At 34.9% G+C, this 25,000-nt stretch overlaps 1 protein-coding gene across 9 annotated transcripts in view; it reads left to right on the top strand.

Annotated features, from left to right (window-relative positions):
• The window catches only part of LOC144980936 (guanine nucleotide exchange factor DBS-like), a 107,523-nt gene that overhangs the window by 51,927 nt on the left and 30,596 nt on the right, over window positions 1–25,000 (top strand). For all 9 annotated transcript variants that reach the window (XM_078928913.1, XM_078928909.1, XM_078928911.1 and 6 more), the window contains 3 exons: window positions 809–968; window positions 2,153–2,267; window positions 4,086–4,208. In XM_078928913.1, coding sequence (XP_078785039.1) covers window positions 809–968; window positions 2,153–2,267; window positions 4,086–4,208 — 398 coding nt within the window. The remainder of the gene's footprint in view (window positions 1–808; window positions 969–2,152; window positions 2,268–4,085; window positions 4,209–25,000) is intronic.

Raw genomic sequence — 25,000 nt, forward strand, 5'->3', positions numbered from 1 at the left:
ATGCATTGTAATAACTACAGTAAAACTGCAAATGCAAAATTAACCTACAAGATGACTTAGGAAACTTGATTCCATATGATTCGTACAGGGTATCAGGCACTCATTTACACCTCATTGTAAAGTACAGTGAGCGAAGTTAAACTGTGGAGATGCACAATCTATCATTTTTTTTTAAAATCTCGGCTTTTATTTCGTTAGAAAACACCATATGTATAAGATAGGTTTACAGTCATAAAACTTCATAAAATTTATATGTTGAAAATCAAATTTTGTAATTGACTTAATATGGACAATAATTTGTTTTGTCATAATATTTCATCAATTAAAAAAAAAAAGAAATGCAGTTTATGTTCTAATTAGGATCAATCAAATTCTTTGTTTGGTTGTTTATGAATCATTGTCAGGGATGTCATCCCAGAATTCCTCAATGACTCTTATCGTAATATTTTGATTTTCTAAATCAATGAGAGTAATTGAATTATATTTTAAACATGAAAAAAATATTTAATAAAAGTATCTGGTCAATGAATATTATTTTTAATTTGAGTAGCCCTATGTGGATGAATGATCTGTCAAGGGTGATACTAAAATTATAATTTTTATTAGTAATTGCCACTGATGCTTCATTACAAATGAATCTCTGCTTTTTCTCAGATCAAACTAATGGCAGATTTATGGGAATAACAAATTTCATATTAGTAAATGCGTTTGACATAGGTCAAAAGTTTGGGAATGGTTTCAAAATGCAACAAATATGCATATTGGTATATTGACTATCTTGTTCACTTCTATTCATTCCCCTTACTAGAAACGGAAGCCATGCTGCGTGTGTGCCAGGCAGAGAGAAAAGAGTTACTTGAAGACATTGGTAGTGCTGTGGCTCATGGCAATATCCTTCTCCAATGTATCAAAGGAGACCATGAGAGGACACCTCTCACCAAGCAGTGTCATGTTTTGGAGCTGGAGAGGTGAGCAGGAAAGCATAGAAAGCATAGTCGATATTTTATTACACAGCAAATGCCAGATAATTAAAGTTGATAAGAGAGTGATAAATTGCGGCCTAAAGCCTAAAGCGGAGGATTATAAAAATACCAGCGAAAAGGTAGAAATGAAAAGACATCAAAAAGGGACATTCTATTGTTATACTTTGAATCTTTTTTATAATTTTTGCCATTTTGGTTAGTATTTCTGCTGAATTATATTTTGCTTGTCATAGTATATTTTTATACTGAATCCACTCTTTTCATTATATTTTGCTTTGATTTGGGAGTCAGGATGCCCCAGTCATATAGCAATCAATCAATGGATGGGTAGGGATAAGTTGGGTAGCAGACACTGATGCAAGGAAAAAAATGAAAAGATGTATAAGATACGTGGTCCGGAAAAAGCAGAAAGAAAAATTTAAGGAAATAAACATCTCTAAATAAAAGTCCTATAAAAAGTGCTGATTCTTTGGGGATGTTTTTTCTTTTCTTATATGTTTCTTTCTACTTTGTTGGGCACTGTATCATACATTTCTTTCCGTAGTTTTAAAGTGAAAGGATAACTAGGTCAATTCAAATCTGGCAGATCACTGTGCACTTTGTCCTATCATATTGGTAGTCAGAAATGGTTTAATGTCTTAAAGAAATGGTCTATATTGTAACTATTGTTCTTTTAGACCTAAGCTTAAACAGACCAATTGACCTTTCACAACTATATTCTAAGCTAGATGTACAACTGGACAAACTGACGATTTGATGTTGGCCTTTAATTACATTTATGATATTTTTCTCTTACTTGAAATAGAATACCATACAGAAGTACAAGAAGCTATGGAGTGTGGAAAGTAAAGAATATGACAATTTCAAAAAAGAACAAAATACTATACATGAATCCTTTTGGGCACAAAAACCCTTCTTCAGCCAATCGTGTTCAGTATTTTGTTCTTTTTAAAAAAGTTATCGTCATTTTTGTACATTACTTATGACATGTCTAAACAGTCTCAGTGTCTTGAGTTGTGCCTTATTTTACTCATACTTATTAAATTTCTTAGTTCATTAATTCGCATACTCAAATTTAGATAGATAAATAAAATATTTAAACCATTGGCGTTGATAGAATTTGAATGTTGCTCTTCCTTGATGTTGTTTTTAAATGTTTGCTTCATCAGGCTCCTTGTGCAGTTGGACGAAAGCGAACAGGGTTTTGGAGAATTCTGGAAGCGTCATGAGACAAAGTTGAAGCAATGTCTGTCACTCCGACAGTTTGAAGAGGAATTCAAACTGGTGAGTAGCTGCCTTTGCTGTTGATGGCATTAGTAGTGGTGATGATGATTGATAGGGATTTAATTTATTTCTGCCACACTGCTGTTTCCTTTGATATTGCTTCTGCAGAATAATGGAAATTATGATGCTGGTAAAACTGGTGTTGATGTTGTTGGTTTGATGTCATCCGACTTCACAGCTTGGGTCGGTCCTTATATTCTTGTGCCCTTTTCTGATGTTTGATAGCTCTGCCGATGTTAATCTTATTTCATCCTTGTTGTCTCTATTGTCAATGTTGTTGTTTGTTATTGTTGCTGCAACTACTACTTTTGCTCTTCTTATGGTGATGATGATGATGATGAATATTATTATTATTATTATTATTATTATTATTATTATTATTATTATTATTATTATTATTATTATCATTATCATTATTATTATTATTATTATTATTATTATTATTATTATTATTATTATTGTTGTTGTTGTTGTTGTTGTTGTTGTTGTTGTTGTTGTTGTTGTTGTTGTTGTTGTTGTTGTTGTTGTTGTTGTTGTTATTACAGTCCGTTCTGGATAATCGCAACTCAGTCAATCACAACGTTCGGTTAATCGAAACATTTCCCAAGAAACATAATTATTTGTATATAAAAGTCACTGGTTAATTGCAACAACTTCGATTAATTGCAACAAATTTTCGACCTCAAAAAGTAGCAAATTTAAGAAAGCAATAAAAAAACAACTCATGATTGATTTTAATCATAGTAGTGTGTCACCACTCTATTAGGCACAAAATAGTGCGGGGCACTTCAGTATGGGATCGTGAGGTCATCTGTGACCATTAGATAGGAGACAAAGGGATAGCCTTGACTACAGGTAGACAACGACAGTTATATGGAGAGACTGAGCGATATCTCTTTTCACTGTTGTTGTTGTTGTTAATGTTGTTGAACCTTCGAGATAAAAAGCGCCATATTCCATAGTAACACTCAAGGGAAATAATTCAAAACAAATTTGCAATTTAAAAAATGGCAATACATGTTTACTGCCCTTATACCTGTGTATTTATGGACTGATAGTTTTCTTCTACAGTCGACTCCGCTGAAGCGCACATCCGCGGGAGTTTGGGTTAGTGTGTCGATTAAGCGGAGTATGCGATTAAGCGGAAAAGCTAAAAATAGCATCTTAGCACCATCTTTCATGTGCTATTCATATAGGACCTCCCCTCTGAATTGATGCAGGCTTGGGACCGTCATGCTCAGGAAATGACCTCATTTGAAGGTTGTTTTTTGGGGGTTTTTTTTTGGTTGATTGTTATTTTGTTGTCTTTTTCTTAAGGGGGGGGGGGGGGGGAGGAGGTCAAAGGGTTCCTTTTTTACTTTTTTTTTGTTTTCTTTTTTCATGTTTTATTTACTGCAAAATGTGACATTATTGTTTGTAAAAATAGTAACCATGAAGCATCAGCATTGTGTTTTTTGCCACGTTCTTTTTCAAACAAGACATTGTGTCAACCTTTCTATCTCGTGAGCCAGCCTTCTGATTGGGAGAAAGACACCCGTGTGTTGAAGCCAGTTCAGTTGCCTTTTGCTTGTTTAGGTCTCCAGGCAGTAGAACGCATTATTTAATTTATCACCCATCCACATGACTAAGGCGTTTTCAATGACACCTTGCTGGCCATCTCTCTGTCGTTTACGTCTTAGATGTGATCCGTTAGGGAAACCAGTTGGGTAATGATGGTAAATTGTGGTGACACAATCTTTTATTAATGGAGCAGTATCTTTAGTTGTTGTTGTTTTATTTTAATTTACTTATTTATTTTGGTTCTATTCATTTTAACAGGTTCAGTTCACAGTGGGGAGACGGATAGAAACCCTTGAAGAGCAGAATGGTCAGCTGGGTAACTGTGTCAGTGACGTGGAAACGTTGATATCAGAGTTTGAGATGATGGAGGATAAATCACAGGTAGGAATTGATTTATTGATTCTTTGACTGCATCATTGGTTGAATGTTGATTGACTTATTGGTAGAATGACTGATTGATTACAGATTGATCGATTAATAGGTTGATGCAGGTTTATTGGTTGTTTGAGTAATGGGCCAATTGAACGAATGATTGGCATATTGATGGATTGTTTGACTGGAGGTTTTGTAGAGGAATCGGTTGATTTGATTGATTGATGGCAGATTGGTTAATTGTTTGATTGAATGATGGTCGGGATGATTTACATCTTGATTTGTGCTTTATTGAATGATTGGTTGATTGATTAAGTGATTGTTTGCTTTATTGATTGGAAGTTTATTTTGTCATTTGATTGAGTAGTTGATTGATTGAGATCATGATTGATTTGAACCCTTTGTTTGAGACAGGTAAAAAGCCAATAAAGGGAAAACGTGAATATAAAGATAACTAGATGCAGTCATCAGCTGGTTGATTTATAGTGGTTGATGTATGACTTATTTTTTCAGATGATTCCCCCACCACTACACAGTAACCAACACCCACCCATTTTATTTATTCTTTTAATTATTTTCTTTATTTTGGATATTATTGGTGTTTCCGTAATTTGCATTCATGTGACATCAGGACCAGCTATAGAAATGTGGTACGATATCAAAAAATGTAGGGAGCGGGAGATTAATTTTCAAAAATAAACTATGTATTCACGATCCAAATTCTTTCCCTCGAAAACGTATAATGATGTGGTCGGCTGCAAGTAATAAGAATTTTATTGGGTTGACAGCTCTTATGTTTCGAGCCTTTACTCCTTGCTGATCTAAGCCCATAAGTTTAGATCTGCGACGAATCGTATTTTATTATTGTATAGTATGATAATGTTAGTTGTACATATTATAGTAACACAATCTTAGTAATAATGGCTGAACCTATTTATCGGTTTCTATGGCACGTCTGTCAAAATGAGTACAGAGTCGTGCATACCAAGGTACTCACCCTGCCGTTTTTATCTGAGATGGGATGGGATTGGTCTTGACATAACGATAATAAGTTGACGTCAGGTAAGCCTTCCGTAAATAGTCACCAAGATTGAGATTTGACGTCATCGGACATTCTGGGCACAGAACATGCATTCTTTGGAGTCAAAAGAAGTACAATCAGCGACAAATCGAGATTTCGGTTGAGGAGGACTTGATCGAAAAGTAAACGGATAGTAGGTTGTAGTTTTACACAAGGGTTAGAAATTGGAAATCCCCTGTGATGGTAATTTTATGTATGTGTATGTGTGAGTGTGTGTGTTTGTGTGTGTGTGTGTGTGTGTGTGAGAGAGAGAAAGAGAGAGAGAGAGAGAGAGAGAGAGAGAGAGAGAGAGAGAGAGAGAGAGAGAGAGAGAGAGAGATTTGGGTTGATGAGGACTTGATTAAAAAGTAAACGGATAATATGGTTGTAGTTTTACACAAGGATTAGAAATCCCCTGTGATGGTAATGTTGTGTGTCTGTGTGTGTGTGTGTGTGTGTGTGTGTGTTTATGTGTTGGAGAGAGAGAGAGAGAGAGAGAGAGAGAGAGAGGTTTGGTTTGGTTTTGCTTGAATTGGAACTGCCGATCTGAGATCAATAGACTAGTCCACTGCATATCCAATTTTTAATCATTTAATTTGCTGATCGGACTCCCATTAGAATTTTTCCACAAGAAAAACAACCGATAACGTCCGGCTGCAGTTATATGGGTTTTTTTGTTGTTGTTGTTGTTGTTGTTGGTTGTATTGCTTTTTTTTTCATGTTTTGTTTTGTTTTTCTTCTTTTTCTGACTTCTCTGTACACCCAAAAGGGATTTGATAGTTGGGCCGTGTGCAATCTGGCGATAAACTAACATCTATCGTAAGGGGGATGAGCAATATCAACTGAACGTGTTTAAAGCGCTTTACAAATGGGCCCGTGCCAACAACAAAACTTAACACGTACGACCGGTGTAAGGCGATATTACACTCTTTTTTTTCGACAGACACCGCCGGCCAGGTTCTCATTCCAAAGACTCGATTATTGCCGTTCAGGGCGGGACTCGAACTCGGGATCTTCCGGTTAGAAGATGAGTGCATGCCACAAGAACACATAGCCGCACACGCATTTGTTACAGTCCGTTTATTGATATAGATCTAGCAACCAAGACAAACTCGGATTCTATGTGCTTTATGGCTGTTATGGGGCTTTTTTTTAAAATGTACCTCCGATCATTCTAAATCTGAAAAGTGGAAGACAACGTAATGCAGTCGTTGCATTTTTAATGGAAACTCTCGTACTTCTTGCACGATATGTTCAAATTGAATCAATAGGAATTACCTACCTATGGTTTGATTTGAAACCCCGACCTTCAGAATCATCACACGCCACCGTGCGTGCGGAAATCCCAAAATCTTGGGGTGGTTTATTTCTTTCGTACATGTCGCCACAGTATGCCATGACGTGTAGCTTGGTGATTGTCTAAGATTAATCTCCTTAAGTTGGTACCATGGACGTAGAATTTGGTACAAGGTTGTATTGCTGGAAAGTGGAACGAAGTAAGATGCTACAGTAGACTCCCGATGAGTAGATTTCACTTTAAATTTTGTTAATGATGCATTGCACTGCGGAAATGCTTGCTGGGTTATTAATTTCAGTATTGTCTTTATGGTCTAGAAAAGGGATTTTTTTTCATTGCCTTAAGGGGAGAGAGCGGAGTAGAGGGAGTGGGGGTGGGGGGATTCAGCGCGCATTATTATTATTATTATTATTATTATTATTATTATTATTATTATTATTATTATTATTATTATTATTATTATTATTATTATTATTATTATTATTATTACTATTGTAGTAATTATACTTCTTCTTCCTCCTCTTCTTCTTCTTCTTTTTTTCTTTTTCTTCTTCTTCTTCTTCTTCTTCTTCTTCTTCTTCTTCTTCTTCTTCTTCTTCTTCTTTCTTCTTCTTCTTATTATTATTATTATTATTATTATTATTATTATTATTATTATTATTATCATTATTATTATTATTATTATTATTATTATTATTATTATTATTATTATTATTATTATTATTATTATTATATTATTATTATTATTATTATTATTATTATTATTATTATTATTATTATTATTATTATTATTATTATTGATAATGAGGATAATGATAAAGATGATCCTGGCCATATTCACGTACTTAGCTGCCTTTAGAAATGAGCATGAATAGTTGTAGGTTACCAATTAGGTACCGTATCGTAGGTTTAGCGTAGATTTCCCCAAAGGATTTTAAGATCGATGTAGCACTATGGTGCTTGTAGAGATAAAGGATGAAGAGTCTACTTGAGCTATTAGTAGACTTGGCTGACTTGGTCAATCGCAAAGTGAATGAGTCACGATTTATGACGTCATTGACATCATGATATCGTCCTAAGAACCCTATCCAGTCGGACTTGGATCTTTGACTATCTGATCGGTTAGATATTTGGGAACAAAGACGTTCACATACTGCTCGAAACTGAAATTTCTGCAGCATATTAAATAGAGAATTGATCTATTTTGTAATGATCCGAGTGAAATTATATACTTATTAATGTGAGCAAGTGGGAGAAAAGAAGCTGAGCGGAAGAGAGAAGAAGAAGAAGAAGAAGAAGAAGAAGAAGAAGAAGAAGAAGAAGAAGAAGAAGAAGAAGAAGAAGAAGAAGAAGAAGAAGAAGAAGAAGAGAGAGAGAGAGAGAGGAGAGAAAGAAAGAAAGAAAGAAAGAGAGAGAGAGAGAGAGAGAGAGAGAGAGAGAGAGAGAGAGAGAGAGAGAGAGAGAGAGATCTTCGATTGCGTTTTGATTTGCACTTCATACTGAGGAAAGGGAGCAAGTGGGGAAAAAAGAAATTGAGCAGAAGAGAGAGAGAGAGAGAGAGAGAGAGAGAGAGAGAGAGAGAGAGAGAGAGAGAGAAGAAATTGAGCAGAAGAGAGAGGAAGAGACAGAAAAAAATGAGAGAGAGAGAGAGAGAGAGTGGGGAGGGGGGGGGGTAGAAAGAAAAGAGAGAGAGAAAGAAAGATGCATATATATATATATATATATATATATATATATATATATATATATATATATATATTACGTTTTGATTTGCTGATAATGGTATAAGATAGATTAGTGGGTTTCGCAAATGGACTCTAATATTTGTTTCCATATATTTTTTCTCCTTCTAATACTACACGGTTTCGTTTTCACTGCTTAATCCCCTTTTATCTCTGGATTAATTTACCATGCTTGGTGTAATTATAAAATGGATTTTTTTTTACCTGAACGTCTGTACTTTTGAAGAAAAAAAAGGAAGGGGTTAAGGGGGGGGGGGTCGGAGAAAATTGTCCGTTTTTCACCTGGTCCGAAATTTTCAGTTAACGGTCACGTTTTTGGCTGGCTTAAGCCGGAAATGACATCACATCCTTTTAAATAATTATCTAGCCGTTGTGTATTTTGTAGGGGATTGGCTGAATAAACGTCAAAATGACGGAGACAGTCCTGCTCCCTGACCGAAAAAAAAGGGACATGATATTTAAGACGGGACTTCATTGTATAATCAGGTTTTCCTTTCAGTATCAGGTAAATGCTTTGGTCAAAATAGGAGTAAATAATTGAGGAAAGGATAATAATGTGATAATTAATGTATCCTATACAAACGGTTTAGCTCTTTTCATACAATACAGTATACCCCTACTTAATCTTATTCTTGATTATCCGACAACTCTCTTAACCGATAATGTTTGCTCTGAACAAAGGTAACCTTTAAGACTTTTCCTGTTTTACAAAAGATGAATTTGTTTTTATTTAACACCTTAGGAGAATGCGTTTGTCGTTAGAGTGTCTTCCACTACCGTGCTGAATGCGTATCCATTTTCAACTCGTAACCCAAACATTTATTATTATTGACATAGAGATTTTCATCACTGTAGAAAAATAACAATAAATCTACGATTTTTCAGTCACTGTTGAAGTTGCATCTCCATAAAAAGCTGTCTATCAGTTCTATTGGGGCCCTGAATCCAAAGTTTATCCTGGTTTTTGTGGGTTTTAACGGAAAATAAACAGTTCATTTTACTCTTTGGATAAGGACGCTAGTAAAATACTTACCGCATTTAAAGATCCACTACAAACTATCTCGAAACAGGCTACGATGGTTGTTTTTCTCTCTTGTTTATGCATATCGATAGATAGGCTGTTTCAGAAGGTGTTTTGAAGAAAGAGAAGGAAGGGGAAGTCCCAACTGGTCGAGCTACCCAATGGGCTTCAAAACAGTATATGCAGATTTGTCCCTTCCCTATGGAACTCCCGCCTATTGTCATTTTAATTCAGTCAGTAATGAAGATCAGGATTTGGCCCAATATATCTACTTGATGGGCATACGAGTCAGGAAAAAAACTCCCGACTTCACTCGGATTCGAAATCGGCCTATTTGTGTTAGTCAAGTACTCTACCAAATAAATTACATCGACTCCCACATCTTTGTTCAACGAGATAATCGGCTTTCTGGTGATGTTTCTTTCTTTCTTTATTTATTTATATATTTATCGTCTTTTTATTTATTTATTTATTCATTCATATATTTATTTGTTTATATGTCTACTTATTATATATTATTTTTAAAATGTTATTAATTTACTTATTTCATGAAATGCATAATGGGTTTCATAAGATACAAGGCTATGAACAAATGGTTAATTAATTAATTAAATTCCCTCTGCATTACGTAACTAAAAAGGGTTAGAGAGTCATCGAACTATACCCGACTACCAACATAATAAAAAAAGCAACAGATCAATGACCGTCAGCAGCTGCTGTTCCTTAGTCTTCAGCGCGTTTGTATATATGTGTAGCTGCGTGCGTGCGTATGTCAGTGTGGGTGAGTATGTATGTTTGAAGTGTCATTTTCTGTGTATGAGTAATTCTTGCTGTGACGTGAATGTGTTATTTTTGATGAAGTGCCAACACTCACAACACCTCGCATAGGGACGTTGAAAAGAGCCAAACTTATTTTGAAATGGAGCTAAATTATAATGTTAATCAGGACTGTACTTATCGACGCTGCCTTATCATCACTTTTTCTTCTATTGAGAAAGCTTTTTTTTTACGCACACTCTCTCATCGTACTCGGATGTAAAAGGAATACATACCGGGTATCCGCGGTGTCTCAATTAAAAATAAACAAAATAACATTATAGCAAGAGCACCTCACAGGCGTCATCTCTAGTTCTACATTTTGCGTGTTGCTGTTAAATGATCCTGAAAGAAAATCATGTCACTGGAGAGTCTTGATTATATACTTGATGGATACACTTATACTGTATATTATTATGATCGATGGACGGGTCGTATGTTTGAATGAGTTTGTTTCTTGTGGTTCTGATATTATAATAAATTGAGCTTTGTGATGATTCTGATGACGGAGAGCAGCATGAATGGTGGTCGGGGACCGTTTTAAAAGTAACAGGAGGACGCACATGTTTAATTAAATATCTGCAATGACCATCCCTGTCGCAGTGCAGAAAACTAGTCAACCAAAGTCTCATCTCTTTTTAAAATGACCAGAAATGCACTGGATGTGGATTAGATTTGGCTCAAACAAAACCAAATGGGTTATAAAATCAAGGAGTCACTCTAAAAAGTTTCAAATACCAAATTAAAACTCAGGAGTCACCAACAATCTATTTCTTTTTTATCCGCTTTTCGCCTTTGGAATGAATCGCCAACATAAGCAACAGAATGATAAAAGATATTCATGATGAGGGTGAAAGCTTTTTACTTGCAAAAAAATTGCCAGATGTTAAAATACGGGAGAAGAAGAGGATTTGAGACATAATTGCCTGATTCAGATCTGGTACGACAATGTTTGTCAAACGCACGTAAAAGCATGTCTAATCGTTTTCTTTTTTTAAAAAAGAAGCATTGACTTTTACACTTTTACTTCATTATCAACTTTGCTAATATCATATTAATATAGCACAACTTTAACCTTTATCTCTGACTGAAAAGTGCTTCTTCTCGTATATTCTCATTTTTATTTAAATAGTGTATGTATTTTTCATTGATCAAAATCTATACCAATCCAAGGTTTGTAAAACTTGAGTGGATACAAGTTCAAAGTGATGAAAAGAACATAATTTAGGAAATACATTGAAACATAGAAGAAAGGCGGACTTATCGCAAATCCAGTCAAATTACTTTCCCATGCCACCTACTGCAACTTTGCTTGATAAAAAGATTGAGATAGAAAAAAGGTACGAGTACGAGCAATCAAAGAAAAATAAATAAGATAATGAAGAGGAACAAAATAAATGAGGAAAAAAAAATACATCAAATATTAAGACAATCAACCGTCACACTACGTCAAAAGAATTATCGATTTTGCACTAAAATCGGCTAACTTGGCAACAGTGATCGACAGAAGAATCTTTATTTACTAAGGCATATAAATAAACCAGTAGGCAAGAGGCACACATCACGCACATGATATTGTGTAAACAGTAAACAACTTTAAGGTTGTGAGCTGGTTTGGTGCACCTTCTCGCGTGCCACAACGACTGTCCTTTGTTACTTTGTATGTAGATTATCTGCCCTCACAAAAGTACGTGAGAAACTAAATGAGTGTTACTTGGGGATAAAAGGTGACATAAATTTTTCATTTTTACAGCGCATGTTCATCCTCATTGTTTTTCACGGATACAACGCTTTTGAATTCGTTTTGGTGTCAATTCTACATAATATTATGTGAAAAATTGCGCATTTCACGTGATTTGTGATAAATGACAAACGCGTTTCGGGATTCTTATTTCTTGCCACATGAAAGACGTCCAAATATTGGGTGACCAATGAATGGCAATAAAATTCACCAATGCTTATAATATGAGATTTAGGTTAAGGACGTTTCTCATGTCGGAGGACGTTGTTCATGTCAAAGTTAACTCAAAGACAAAAGAATAGTTATGTATATTAATAATTTAAATAGGACTACACACATACATGGCATTACTTTTAGCCTTTGGTAAACAATCGTTGCAGGTTGTACATGAGAATGTTTCCATCATATAATATCATAGTAAGTTGTATTCAACATTGCAGTCTATTAAGTTGATACAACGTTTTTGGTGTATGGACAATATTTTACGTCATTTTAGATTTTTTTTTTTTTTTTTGAGATTTCCATTACACCAATGAGCCCATAATTAATTTGGTTGTCAGACCTGAAAATAAGTCTTCGTCGGTATAGAATGACTGAGTTGTTATTTTAGAGTAAGATACAAAAGAAGAAGGAACATAATATAGTTCAACCCTCCCTACAGTAAAAACGTGACAACCTCTACCGACAAAAAATTATTCAACCTTCTGCAAAAATACTTCGGACAAGACCATGTTCTGTACCCCATAATATACAATAATAGCATCAAGATATGATACTCCTGCATGCCAAACATCCAAACAATCATATCATCTCAAAACGTATTCCAACCAGAACAACTTATCAACAACCTTCAGAAAAAATGCAATTGCAGAACCCAAAGAACATGCCCATTAAACGGCAATTGCTTGACACAAAACGTTGTTTACAAAACCATAGTTACACGCTCAGACTCAAAAACAAGATACATGCATCGGTCTCACATAATGCTCATTTAAAACCAGATAATATATACAAATCGTCATTCAAAAACATACACAAACGACTCTACTACACTGAGTGAATGTCTGGAACCTAAAATAAAGCAATATACAACATAATATTGTATGGAAAACTATCTCAAGAGCACAGTCATACTCAACATCCCACCAAACTATGCAATCTGTGCTTAGAAGAGAAATTTTACATTATCACTGAACAAAAATAAATGAACTCACACCCACATGCATACACACAAATAAACACCTTCTTTGCAATTACAACCACCATGATAATCACACCAAAACAGGAAGTACGAAACAACGCACAACTATAAATAAATAATAGTAACAACAATAACGATTTCACTCCCCGTAGATTGCCCAAAGAAAAGGCATGAAACAGATTTGTAGGAGTCAATAGTAATTCAAATATTTTATTTCTATATAATATTCACCGCTCCTTTAATATTAAAGTTGAGGACTGTTATTTCGTGGTTTTTATTTTACGTTCAATGCACATCTTGTATTAAAGTGGGTAAGGCGCTGGTCGAATTATTATTGAAGATACCAGGGCCCGTTTTCATGAACGAGGTCTAGATTTTGTTATTTACCAGTCGAGTAAATGACTAGCTTGCCTTAAGCCTAAGCGAAGCAAGTGACTAAAAAAATCGGATTTCATGAACGCTTTCTAGTCTCGGACTAGCTAGTCTCTTGCCTAGAAGTGGGCGTTGTAAGGACGGTGACTAATTCGGCTCTCTAGTACACGAGGGTAAGATACACACCTTCATACTTTCAACGCAAAAGATTTCCAAAGAGGAATTAGCAACACATCCGACATAGATAATATTTCGTTCTTTTCATATTTTTAACTTACTTTTTTCATAATGAATCAAATCATGTGATATTGACATTCCACTGCTAGACTACAATATCGTCCATGATGGTCGACTGTCAATTATTTATTTAGGCCCATGAAAGTTTCAATGAACTCAAACACATTGAACCAAAAAAAAAAAAAAAAACCCCAAAACAACCAAACAAACAAACACAAGAGAAAGTGTGTTCTGATGTATCACATTATTTCAGTCAGTTACAATGCCAGCAGAATAATTTTTGTCTCCACTATACTTTCTAATATTTTTTTGGGTTGTTCCTTGACGCAAATCCTTCGATTTCGAGTCCCCAGTCTCCAGTCACTCGCAACTCACGAGCCGATTAGATTAAATTTTAGTTGTTACTCACAAAAATGTGTACTTTTGACGATCTGCACTTATATTATAGATTTTTAAAAAGCCAGTGTCAATAGCAAAAGGACACTTTTTGCCCCTGCCATTCGTAACCGATGTATTTTCCTTTCCGAATCGAAGGGCTCTCATCTAAAAATAGCTGATATCTACGTTGACGCTATGACGTATCCTAGTTAATAGTCTCGGTCTAAGCTTGTGAAGTCCTGCCTCAGCAAATGACTAAAACTTGGCCAAACTTAGTCCGAAGGTGCCGTGATTTTAGTCTGGGACTTGCTTAGCTCACATGAAATCCGATTTTTTCTTGTCCTTGACTAAAGTCAGAGATAATCAGAGTCTGCGCTAGTCCGAGTTCATGAAATCCGCCCCAGTAAAATAAGTGATTTGTATCTTACTAATAAGACCACAAAACTGGTTGGTTTAGCCTGTCGAAAAAAAGGCAACAAAGTGCTTGTGTTGCTAAGATATCTGGAAAAAATGAAATCACCATCGTACATCATTCCGACATGGCACTGGCCAATTGCAGTGGTAGGATATTTTGTGATAAAATATACATAAAGGCATAAATAAAACACTCTGACAATTCTAATCTCGACAAAAATCAATCGACTAGTATCATCTATTGAGATCATTTATTGTGTTTTTCTTTCGCCTTTATCTGAGTTCGTATCCTACACTATTCGTCAAGTTTTGTGTTCAATACAAATGTTTTTGTATCCAGTCGTGTTAAAGAAAAGAGGTTTTGTATCAATTGAACGGTAATTGGAAAGATTTGATAATTACAGCCCGCCAAACGTTTAGATATCGTGATGTATCGATTCGCCTATCGATGTAATTGGAGATATCGAGCGATTGAAACCTGAGACGCAACCTTTAATCATTGCCGAATGACTTCTTGATTTTATTACATTCTCTTCCCATTCCACCTCTATTCGTTTATCTCACGGCACTCTCTCTCTCTCTCTCTCTCTCTCTCTCTCTCTCTCTCTCTCTCTCTCTCTCTCTCTCTGTCTCCGTCTCTCTCTCTCTTCTCTCTCTCTCTCATATTCTCTCTCTCTCTCTCTCTCTCTCTCTCTCTCTCTCTCTCTCTCTCTCTCTCTCTCTCTCTCTCTCTTTTCTTTCTCTGTATCTGTCTCTATCATAATCTAGATCTATCTATCTATCTATCTATCTATCTATCTATCTATCTATCTATCTATCTATCTATCTATCTATCTATCTATCTATCTATTATCTATCTACCTATATATCTATTATATATATATATATATATATATATATATATATATATAATATATATATATATACATATATTATATACATATAATATATATATATATATATATATATATATATATATATATATTTATAAATATATATATTATCTCTCAGGGGTACACAATGACACAGATTTACGTATATGCATAAACACGCTAATCTATCACTCCATCGCCAATTACGATGGCTATCAAACACAAGCAATTACAAACAGACACAAACAGTCCTACACACAAGAAGAAATCGACAAAGACATCATAAACACTCACACACAATAACAATATGTATTGCAATAGAAAAGACCGTTTACTTGATTCTTTACTCCATTGATTACAAGATTTATTTATCGATCCGGCTGCCGTATTGGTAACGGGAAAAACAACCATGACGTAATCATGAATTTGTTTTTCTTTATCACATATTATTGGAACTTTTTCATTGTGGGAGCTACTAAACAACCATCGACTTTTAAGATAGTCAAGTGACATTGAGATTGGTCAATGGTGAAATGGACATTCAAGCGGCATTGAGATTGTTCAATGATGAATTGGACAGTCAAGCGGTATTGAGATTGTTCAATGGTAGATTGGACAGTCAAGCGACATTGAGATTGGTCAATGGTGAAATGGACATTCAAGCGACATTAAGATTGGTCAATGATGAATTGGACAGTCAAGCGACATTGAGATTGTTCAATGATAGAGTTGACAGTCAAGCGGCATTGAGATTGTTCAATGATAGATTTGACAGTCAAGCGACATTGAGATTGGTCAATGATGTATTGGACAGTCAAGCGACATTAAGATTGGTCAATGATAGATTGGACAGTCAAACGACATTGAGATTGATCAATGATAGATTGGTTCGTGACAATACTAAATAAACTCTAACCTTTGCATGTCAAACTTTTAATCATGTTATGAATTTTCTGTTTTGTTCATTTCAATTTATTGTCCTCGTGTCTTTGAAATGTATCATCTCAAACGTGTCCGATCAATACCATTTATTTCCTCTCCTGCATTTTAATTCGTTATGGTGTGTTTATGTGTATCTACCTATGTTTTTTTTAGCTCAGTTGTGTCGATGTTGTTTATCACACCTCAGCCTTCGGCAGCTTACCCGCGACGTAAACAATGTTTGGTAATAACGGTTAAATTTTTGTCACGAATCGCTTAATAACTAACTGCGTTTGAAAATCAAATAAAAATGACTATGGATGATATGAATCAGATTGTTGACATAAGTACTCACTTCGGTGTATTGTAATAATATGCTAAGGTTAAAGAGTAGAGGTGACTTTGTTGATCTGTTCTTTTTTTTCTTTTTTTTTTTTTTTTTTTGGGGGGGGGGGGTTGTTTTGCTTTGTTTGTTTGTTTTATTTAGGGGGGGGGGGGGTTGGTGTTTTGTTGTTGTGCGGTACTGTGGTCTCGTGGTATGACACTCGCTTTGCTTTCGGATCGGAAGGTCCTGGGTTCGAGCCTCTCGGCGCACAGTTGATTCCTTGGAAAAATGTTCTTTACTCATATTTTGTTACCGTACTCAGTTATAAAATGAGTACATGGTCGTTAACAGCGTTGTCTCTGTCGGAAAAAAATTTAATCGCCTAACGGCCGTCATGTCTAGTTCTCCATTTTACTTGTTGCTGTTGGTCAGGGACCCTTTGTAAACAACTTTGAGCACGTCTAATAATAATAATAATAATAATAATAATAATAATAATAATAATAATAATAATAATAATAATAATAATAGATCTTTATTGTCCATAAATATGGCAATTTGTCATTTAGTTACACTTGTTATAACGTTAAACGATAACTGTAACATTGAACAGATATTTCACTCCTACTTATTTCTCTCTCTCTCTCTCTCTCTCTCTCTCTCTCTCTCTCTCTCTCTCTCTCTCTCTCTCTCTCCTCTCTTTCTTTCACACGTGCGATATACACAACATAAACATATTCATTTCGTTTTCAATTTGTTACGATTGTGGCAATTCGACACCAAAAATTATCATCATTATCAATTGGTCAGTTAATCTTACATTAAATAAATTAATCAGTTAATCAGTCAACGAATCAATCCTTGGTTTTTCTGTACCATATGAAATATTCAAAACTTTTATTGCTGATGGAACGAACGTTGATTTATACTTGTTAGTTCTACATTTAATCTGACAAAACCTTCTCCCAGATGGTAAAAGACTAAATTCATGGTATAAAATATGTTTTTTATTGTTGGTAATTGAGAATGCTTTCCTTTCTATTGCTTTTCCATGAATTCTTTCTACTTTCTTTAGTGGATATTGCGCAATATTATAGCTCAGAACATTTGACGACATTAAAATAAATAACTTCAAGAGCACCAAGGCATCGATTTAAGAAGAAACTACACAGCGGTGAAATAAATACGTGGATTCCTCTATTCGTTTTATTGTCTTTATAAGTTAAAGACATACACTTTTTGTAAGAATGGGTGAGTGTGATCATCTTTGCAACCTCTACCCATATCCATACATACGACACGCTGACCTAACCATGAATCAAAACAGTTAACTACCGTACTCCAGAAAAACATGTACATAAAAATTTGGCCAGAAAACTCGTCCTTCAAATATCGACCGATGTAAATGACCCTCAACTTGGCAAAGAAATCTGAAACATGGGAGCTCGCGAAGTCTTCCATAGTCCCAGGTTTGAGAGTTTTTGCCAAGATGATGGTCAGTTAAATAAATCGATATTTGAAGGAAGACTTGTCTGACCAAATTTTCTTTTACGCGTTTTTTTTTTTTGTTTTTTTTTTGCCGTAAGGCAGTTAACTGGTTAATTCCTCCCAACTTATCAGTTATCTTTCGGTCTATTCCATTTCCTAGGAACACAATACCACAGTGCCAGACGTCGTATGAGATAAACCCGCCCTGTTATATCTACCCATCTCTTTCTTGAAAGAGATAATCCCATAATTAATACCGAGTCTTGAGACCACGGACGCATGCCTTACAACACAGTTCCGGTGACACCGCTGAGTAATAACACTAAAAAACGTTGAAAACACCGAGAATAGTAATTTTTAACACAGGGCAGAGGTTGCCTAACCGGATCGTTGTAAACCAGAGTGTGCCTAGAACTAAATGTGAATAGTTCTAGAATGGAAACAATTGTTTTTTTTCGTATTTTTTTCATTTTTCAAAGTCACAAATTAGCATTGGGTGTGGACAGCGACCGGCTGGGTGGCAATGATTTCAAACTTCGTCGCTTTTAAAGACGCGTTTTCCATATTTAACAAACTTAAGATCATGTAGATATGTACATGTGTGGGTATTTTCATCTTTTTGGTTGTCTAGTTGCCCACCTTTCTCCATCTCTCTCTCTCTCTCTCTCTCTCTCTCTCTCTCTCTCTCTCTCTCTCTCTCTCTCTCTTTCTCTCTCTCTCTCTTTCTCTCTTCTCTCTCTCTCTCTCTCTCTCTCTCTCTCTCTCTCTCTCTCTCTTTCTCTCTCTCTTCTCTCTCTTCTCTTCTCTCTCCTCTTCTCTCTTTCTTCTCTCCCTCTGTATGTGTCATCATCATAATCATATATATATATATATATATATATATATATATATATATATATATATATATATATATATATATATATATATATATATATATATATATAATATCACTCATCATACTCATAAATCACCTGTCTGGTTATCGATCATACTTTCACAAAAGTGGAAACGTGCTAATCACTCGGCCATCGACTCCAGACTCACAGCAGGCGCCTGATCATCGATCTTCCGTATTATTATGATGGCCAATGTACTACATGTGTACAGACCGGCCGCGTCAACTGTAACACTGTCGTATTTTAACAAAACTCTTGTTTGGACCAGAAAACTTGACTTTATATACCTTCCGATCCGAAAGCGAGTGTCATACCACACGACCACATAGCCGCACATATTATTATATCTATCGATTCAACTCTATCAACTCATCAAACACTCTCAATGTGACAATTAGGGAGCAGACACTGGTGTAAGATAAAGAGCTGAAATTGAAAAATTGGGTATGAAACAGTGGCAGACAAAGCAGAGAGAAAAATACAAGAAAAGAATAAAATATCCTAAAAAATCAGTCTGGCAGGTAATCAAGAGGTCTTAGGTTCGATCGCCAGTCGAGACAAGCTGATTTTTATTTTAGGGATTTTTGTTGTTGGTTTGTTTGTTTGTTTAACTTGTATTTACTCTCTACTTTGTCAGGAGCGATTTCAAACGCACTTTTTCAAAACACTCAAATCGGACTCTTTTTTAAAGAAGAGCAAGTTGATGGGTTTTTTCAATGATCCATATTTGAAGTAAAAGTCAAATGTCCACAATAAAAAAAATTGTTTTATCAATGTACGTACGGTAAATAAAGCTATCTAAATACTAACTAGCTGCTACCGCGCGTTGATTTACTACGGACGTAATCTAAGTACGCAAAGCTTAAGTTGACTGACTGTACGGTGTGGTGCGTATAAGGTGGGAGGGAGAGTAGACGTGCGAGGTGTTACAAACGTTAGACCCGTAGAAAAGAGATTGTTGCATGATTTTGTTTCCTTCCTGGTGAATGATTTTGTTTCCTTCCTGGATAGTTGTGTTAATTTATCAAATTGTTCAAATAAAGCAGGAATAATTTTCAATAGGTTCGTGTTTTCAGAAATTGTGTTATATATATTTAGTGTTTGTGTTTGGGCGTGTGTATATGTTTGTGTGTATGTGTGTGTATGTGTGTATGTGTGTGCGTGTTTGTGTGTGTGTATGTGTGTGCGTGTATGTGTGTGTATGTGTGTGCGTGTATGTGTGTTTGTGTGTATGTGTGTGCGTGTTTGTGTTTGTGTGTGTATGTGTGTGTGGGTATAGATATATTAATCTGTGTTAATTTCTAATTTGTAAAGAGTTTGATTTAAAGGGAGGAAATTTCAATAAACATTGATTTCCATGGTCGATGTGGCCAATGGTAAAAGTACATAGTATAAGTTTGCCAATCCAAATGTTTTTTAAAATATTATAGAGCCTAAATGTGACTCACATAATATATCGAAACATACATAGATTTACATACATAGAATAGTTGTGTGAAATGTTGTGTCATGTACAAAGCATAATATTGTGACAGACCGATTAGTGATGGAAAAATATGAACATTCATTTACATCGCGACAATTCTACTATTATATATATATATGGAGCATGAAAAAAAAGGGAGTATTGGGTCTGTACACTTCAGCTGTTACCAATCAGCATTTAATATTTAATCAATGTTAACAGTTATGTCAATTTCCTTAAAGATTATCTTGACATTACGATCAAAGCATATTCATTGTTCAAAACAGACGAGAAATTAAGAGCTGGAGAAATGTTTATCTCAAAATAATACATAATAATAGAAATAACTGCTATGTGAACGGGTACATATTAGTATAATCTATCAATAATTGTTGTCTTCAATGATGTGAACTTACAGCGTCGCAAGAGTGCAATGCTAACACTTCTAAGCCATAACATTTTCTTTTCATATTAAGCGGCCTTCCATAAACTAAAGCTAATTTCTGAGATGACCCCAAAAGTGTCTCGGCGCCTACTCAGTGGGTGTCAACAGGGAAAAGAAACTATATAAAACTTCCCTTTTACTTCCACATAGATCATATGATGCGAACTAACGGCCTTCCGATTCATATACCATAGCCTCTGTGACATAATATTTTAAAGAAACTACAACTTTTACAAAACCAAGCCTCATGAATTGTTTTAAAGAAGAAAAAAGAGAGCACATAGCCACAATATTTTATGAACACCACTGGTTGGCTGTTAAAGCTAGAATATTGATTATAAAATTGCAATGCTATGTTTTAACTCTAAAAATGATTGCTCACATTTTTACCTGAAGGATTTTATTAATGATGATATCATATCTCGTAATTTAAGATCGTGTGATCAACATCTTTTGCGCACCACAAAAAGGGGGAACACAAAATTAAAAGACAGAACTTTATATTGCGCAGCTCCAACCGTGTGGAATTCTCTGCACATTTAATCTGTGCTGTACTTTACTGATTCTGAAGCAGTTTTTAAAAATATTAAAGTAATCGCTTTCTGTTATATTCAGATGGTACCTACTAACAGCCAATTGAGCATTTATTTATATATTTATTTAAAAATAAATTCAAGTTTAAAAAGAATGGATAAGAAATCGTCATCATATACCACAGGTTTAATTACCTTAATTTTGTAGTGTCACCTCAAAGAACATATTTACCTAATTTACATTTTTTAAAATAATTCCATATTCTCATCTTATAAATGTTGTTGATAATATGTTAGAGTATTTTTTAATTTATGATATATATTGCATGCCATATATATATATATATATATATATATATATATATATATATATATATATATATATATATATATATATATATATATTGTGTGTGTGTGTGTGTGTGTGTGTGTGCCTAGAGCTATATTGTATGGGATATGCGCTACATAAATGAATTACATTATTATTATTATTATTATTATTATTATTATTATTATTATTATTATTATTATTATTATTATTATTGTTATTATTATTATTGTTATTATTATTATTATTATTATTATTATTATTATTATTATTATTATTATTATTATTATTATTATTATTATTATTATTATATTATCATTATTATTATTGTTATTATTATATTATTATTGTTGTTATTCTATTATTATTATTATTATTATTATTATTAATATTATTATTATATACATACACACACAAACACAACACACACACACACACACACACACACACACACACACACAACCACTCATTATATAGGTTTTGATGCGTGAAAAGCAAATATTAGAAAGTCAAGCGAGTTGTAAGGATTGCCGTTTATGGAAGAGAAAACAGTAACATAGGACACGAGAGGTTTTTCGTAGCTGCCATTGTTCAAATGTTAGCTAAAACAAGGACACGTAATAGCAATAGCAGCAGTCGGGAAATGTTGAATTATGTGGAGGCTTACTCGGGTAAATTTACAAATCAAACAAGTTTCCCCTTATCGTAAATGTATCCGGTGTAGCTCGCAATCTTCCTTCGCCTATGCATTTGTTCACGTATTCGTTCATTCTTTCATTCATTCAGAGACCTACTTTATGGTTTACCCTTGCTAACACGTTTGAAGGGATTTCCGCCACTTTCCTGTAGAATGCAATCATGGTGAATGAGAATCGCCCACAAATCTGTTCGGATTGTTACAATGTAGTTTGTATATCATGTGTGACTAAAGCGTCAATTTCCTCTATTGGCCTACTGTATGGAAATGGTTGATATCATCATCAAAGTGGCATCCTAAAGTGTCTCATATTGTATAAAAACTCGTGCAATGTTGAGAATTATCAATGACGGGTTGGTTGACAATGATCGCACATTTCTGGCTCCTTTGTTTTGGTAAAGCATTTGAATGAAGGAATATGGCTGCGCAGTCTCTATGGACGCTTGCCGTGAATGTGTGCGTCAATTCGAGTTTGTCAGTCTGTTTCTATTATCCAGTTAGTAATTTGCCTCCATAAATCTCTGTCTAGTGCAAGTGTTCTTAGCTTAAGAATGTCATCATGTGTGTTAAGGTGCTGAGGCAGGTGAATATTTTCTTGTTGTTGAAATCAGTTCTTTGGTTGTTGTTTCTAATTGTAATCTTGATATTCAATGTTGGAAGTTGGTGTACGCCCTCTGTATTTGGCTCCATTGAGTGCTGGAATATTTTCATCTCGTGTCCGAACAGTTCCATCTTTGTTTCTTTATACGCGTACCGACTGATTGTACTCTGCATCTGTTATATACATCCTATTTACTGATTTTGTATGGCCAATGCACCCCAATAACTCGTCTCAATTGTTTGCGATGAAGGGAGCCCAGGGTGTCCAAATTCTTTTTTGTAAGACCCCACGTACCACAGTTGTACATAAGGATTGGCAACACTAGCGCTTCGTAAAGGCATATTCTTTTATTTTCATTAATGATGTCCTGTTCCAAACGTTGTGTTGTTCTCTAAATGCAGTTTGAGCTAGTATTTGGCATGGCACAAATTACCTAACTTGATTCAAATGAGAAAGACTATCTGGCTTTAGGGTGTGATGGATTTTGTTCAAAAGGGACGCCTAACGAATGTTGTACTAATATATTTAGATAATCCTAAACCATATTGCTGAATAACATTTATAATTTTCGTTTGTTTGCCTTTGATACGATACAGCCTAATCAACCGATAGAAAAATTAAACAAACCTAATATTATAAATCACGTGGTGGTTTGGAAGAATCACCATTTGTATTAACAAATACTGGAACGCCATAGAGCTGTGTATTCTTCCCATTACTCTGCCATCTACACCAATGTCTGTAAATGAGGGCACTAATACTAAACTAATACTAAAATTTGCAGGCGACAGACACAAGACTTCAAGGACTAATTCAAAATAATGATGACAGTGGTTATCTGTGCGAGATTAAAATATTTGTCCTCCGTTGTTATATCTTATATGTGTTTTTTTTTAATACGTGATGTTCTATCCGCTATATTACTATGGAAGGCTGCTTGTATTTTGTTGCCCCCCCCCCCCCCCCCCAAAAAAAAAAAAGAAAGAAAAAAAAAAGTTTATTGTATTTTTCTCATCTTCTTTGCCTGGCACTGCATTATTATGCATTACTTTACGCTAGTGTCAACCCCCAATCCCAACTTTTCTCTTTATAATTTTACGCCAGCAAGTATCGTCATCAATTACAACCCGATTCCTTCTTATTGTAAACTACCCTTCTATTTTTTTTTTCTTTGGGGGAGGGAGGGGGGGAGTCTTGGTTTGGAACATATCATTACGTTCTGTGTTTCCCAGGACTCTTCGTCTGCACGGTGTAATGGTTCCATGCAGATTGCTTCACGTCAAAGGATATTTATACATTAAATAGATAATGATATATCTATTGAGTGCACAGGAAACAATGAAATCATTCGTGCGGATTACGTATGGCCTTGGATCATCCCAGCCGTAGTAAGTTTGTTTTTGCGTTTTTATAGTTATATTAATATTCTTCTTTTTTTTTTCTCTCCTTTTAAATTATGCTCTACGTAATATAATGATGTGTCCTATATGTGTGAATGTGTTGTGTGTGTTTGTGTGTGTGTGTGTGTTGGGGTAAGGGGGGGGGGGGGTAGAATCGATTTGATTATGCATTTTGTTTTGTTTGTTTTGGTTACTCCGCCCCATTTGATTCTTACTAGTTTACCGGTTGTTATTGTAGTATGATGACGTGTGACATTGATAAAATTGGGGAGGGGCGGGGGGGGGGGGGGGGGGGGGGGGGGGGGTTCTATCGCCATAAACTGCACCTTTTAAAAATATTTTGCTTCATATGCCGATAGATTTAGATGATCCCAAACGTTTGTATGTCAAGGGTCCCGAAGTATATGTAAACTTTTGCTGTCCTTATTGTTAAACTTCGAATATGAATGGATTAAGATGACAAAATCCTGTCTAAAATTCTGTTAAAAAACCTCGTGTTTTGTTTTGTATTTCTTTTTTTTTATTTCTCATTTGTTTGTTCGTTTTGGGTT

The sequence above is a fragment of the Berghia stephanieae genome, chromosome 10 (assembly GCF_034508935.2).
Source record: "Berghia stephanieae isolate SIO BIC M18660-M18661 chromosome 10, UCSD_Bste_1.3, whole genome shotgun sequence".
NCBI lineage: Eukaryota > Metazoa > Mollusca > Gastropoda > Nudibranchia > Aeolidiidae > Berghia > Berghia stephanieae.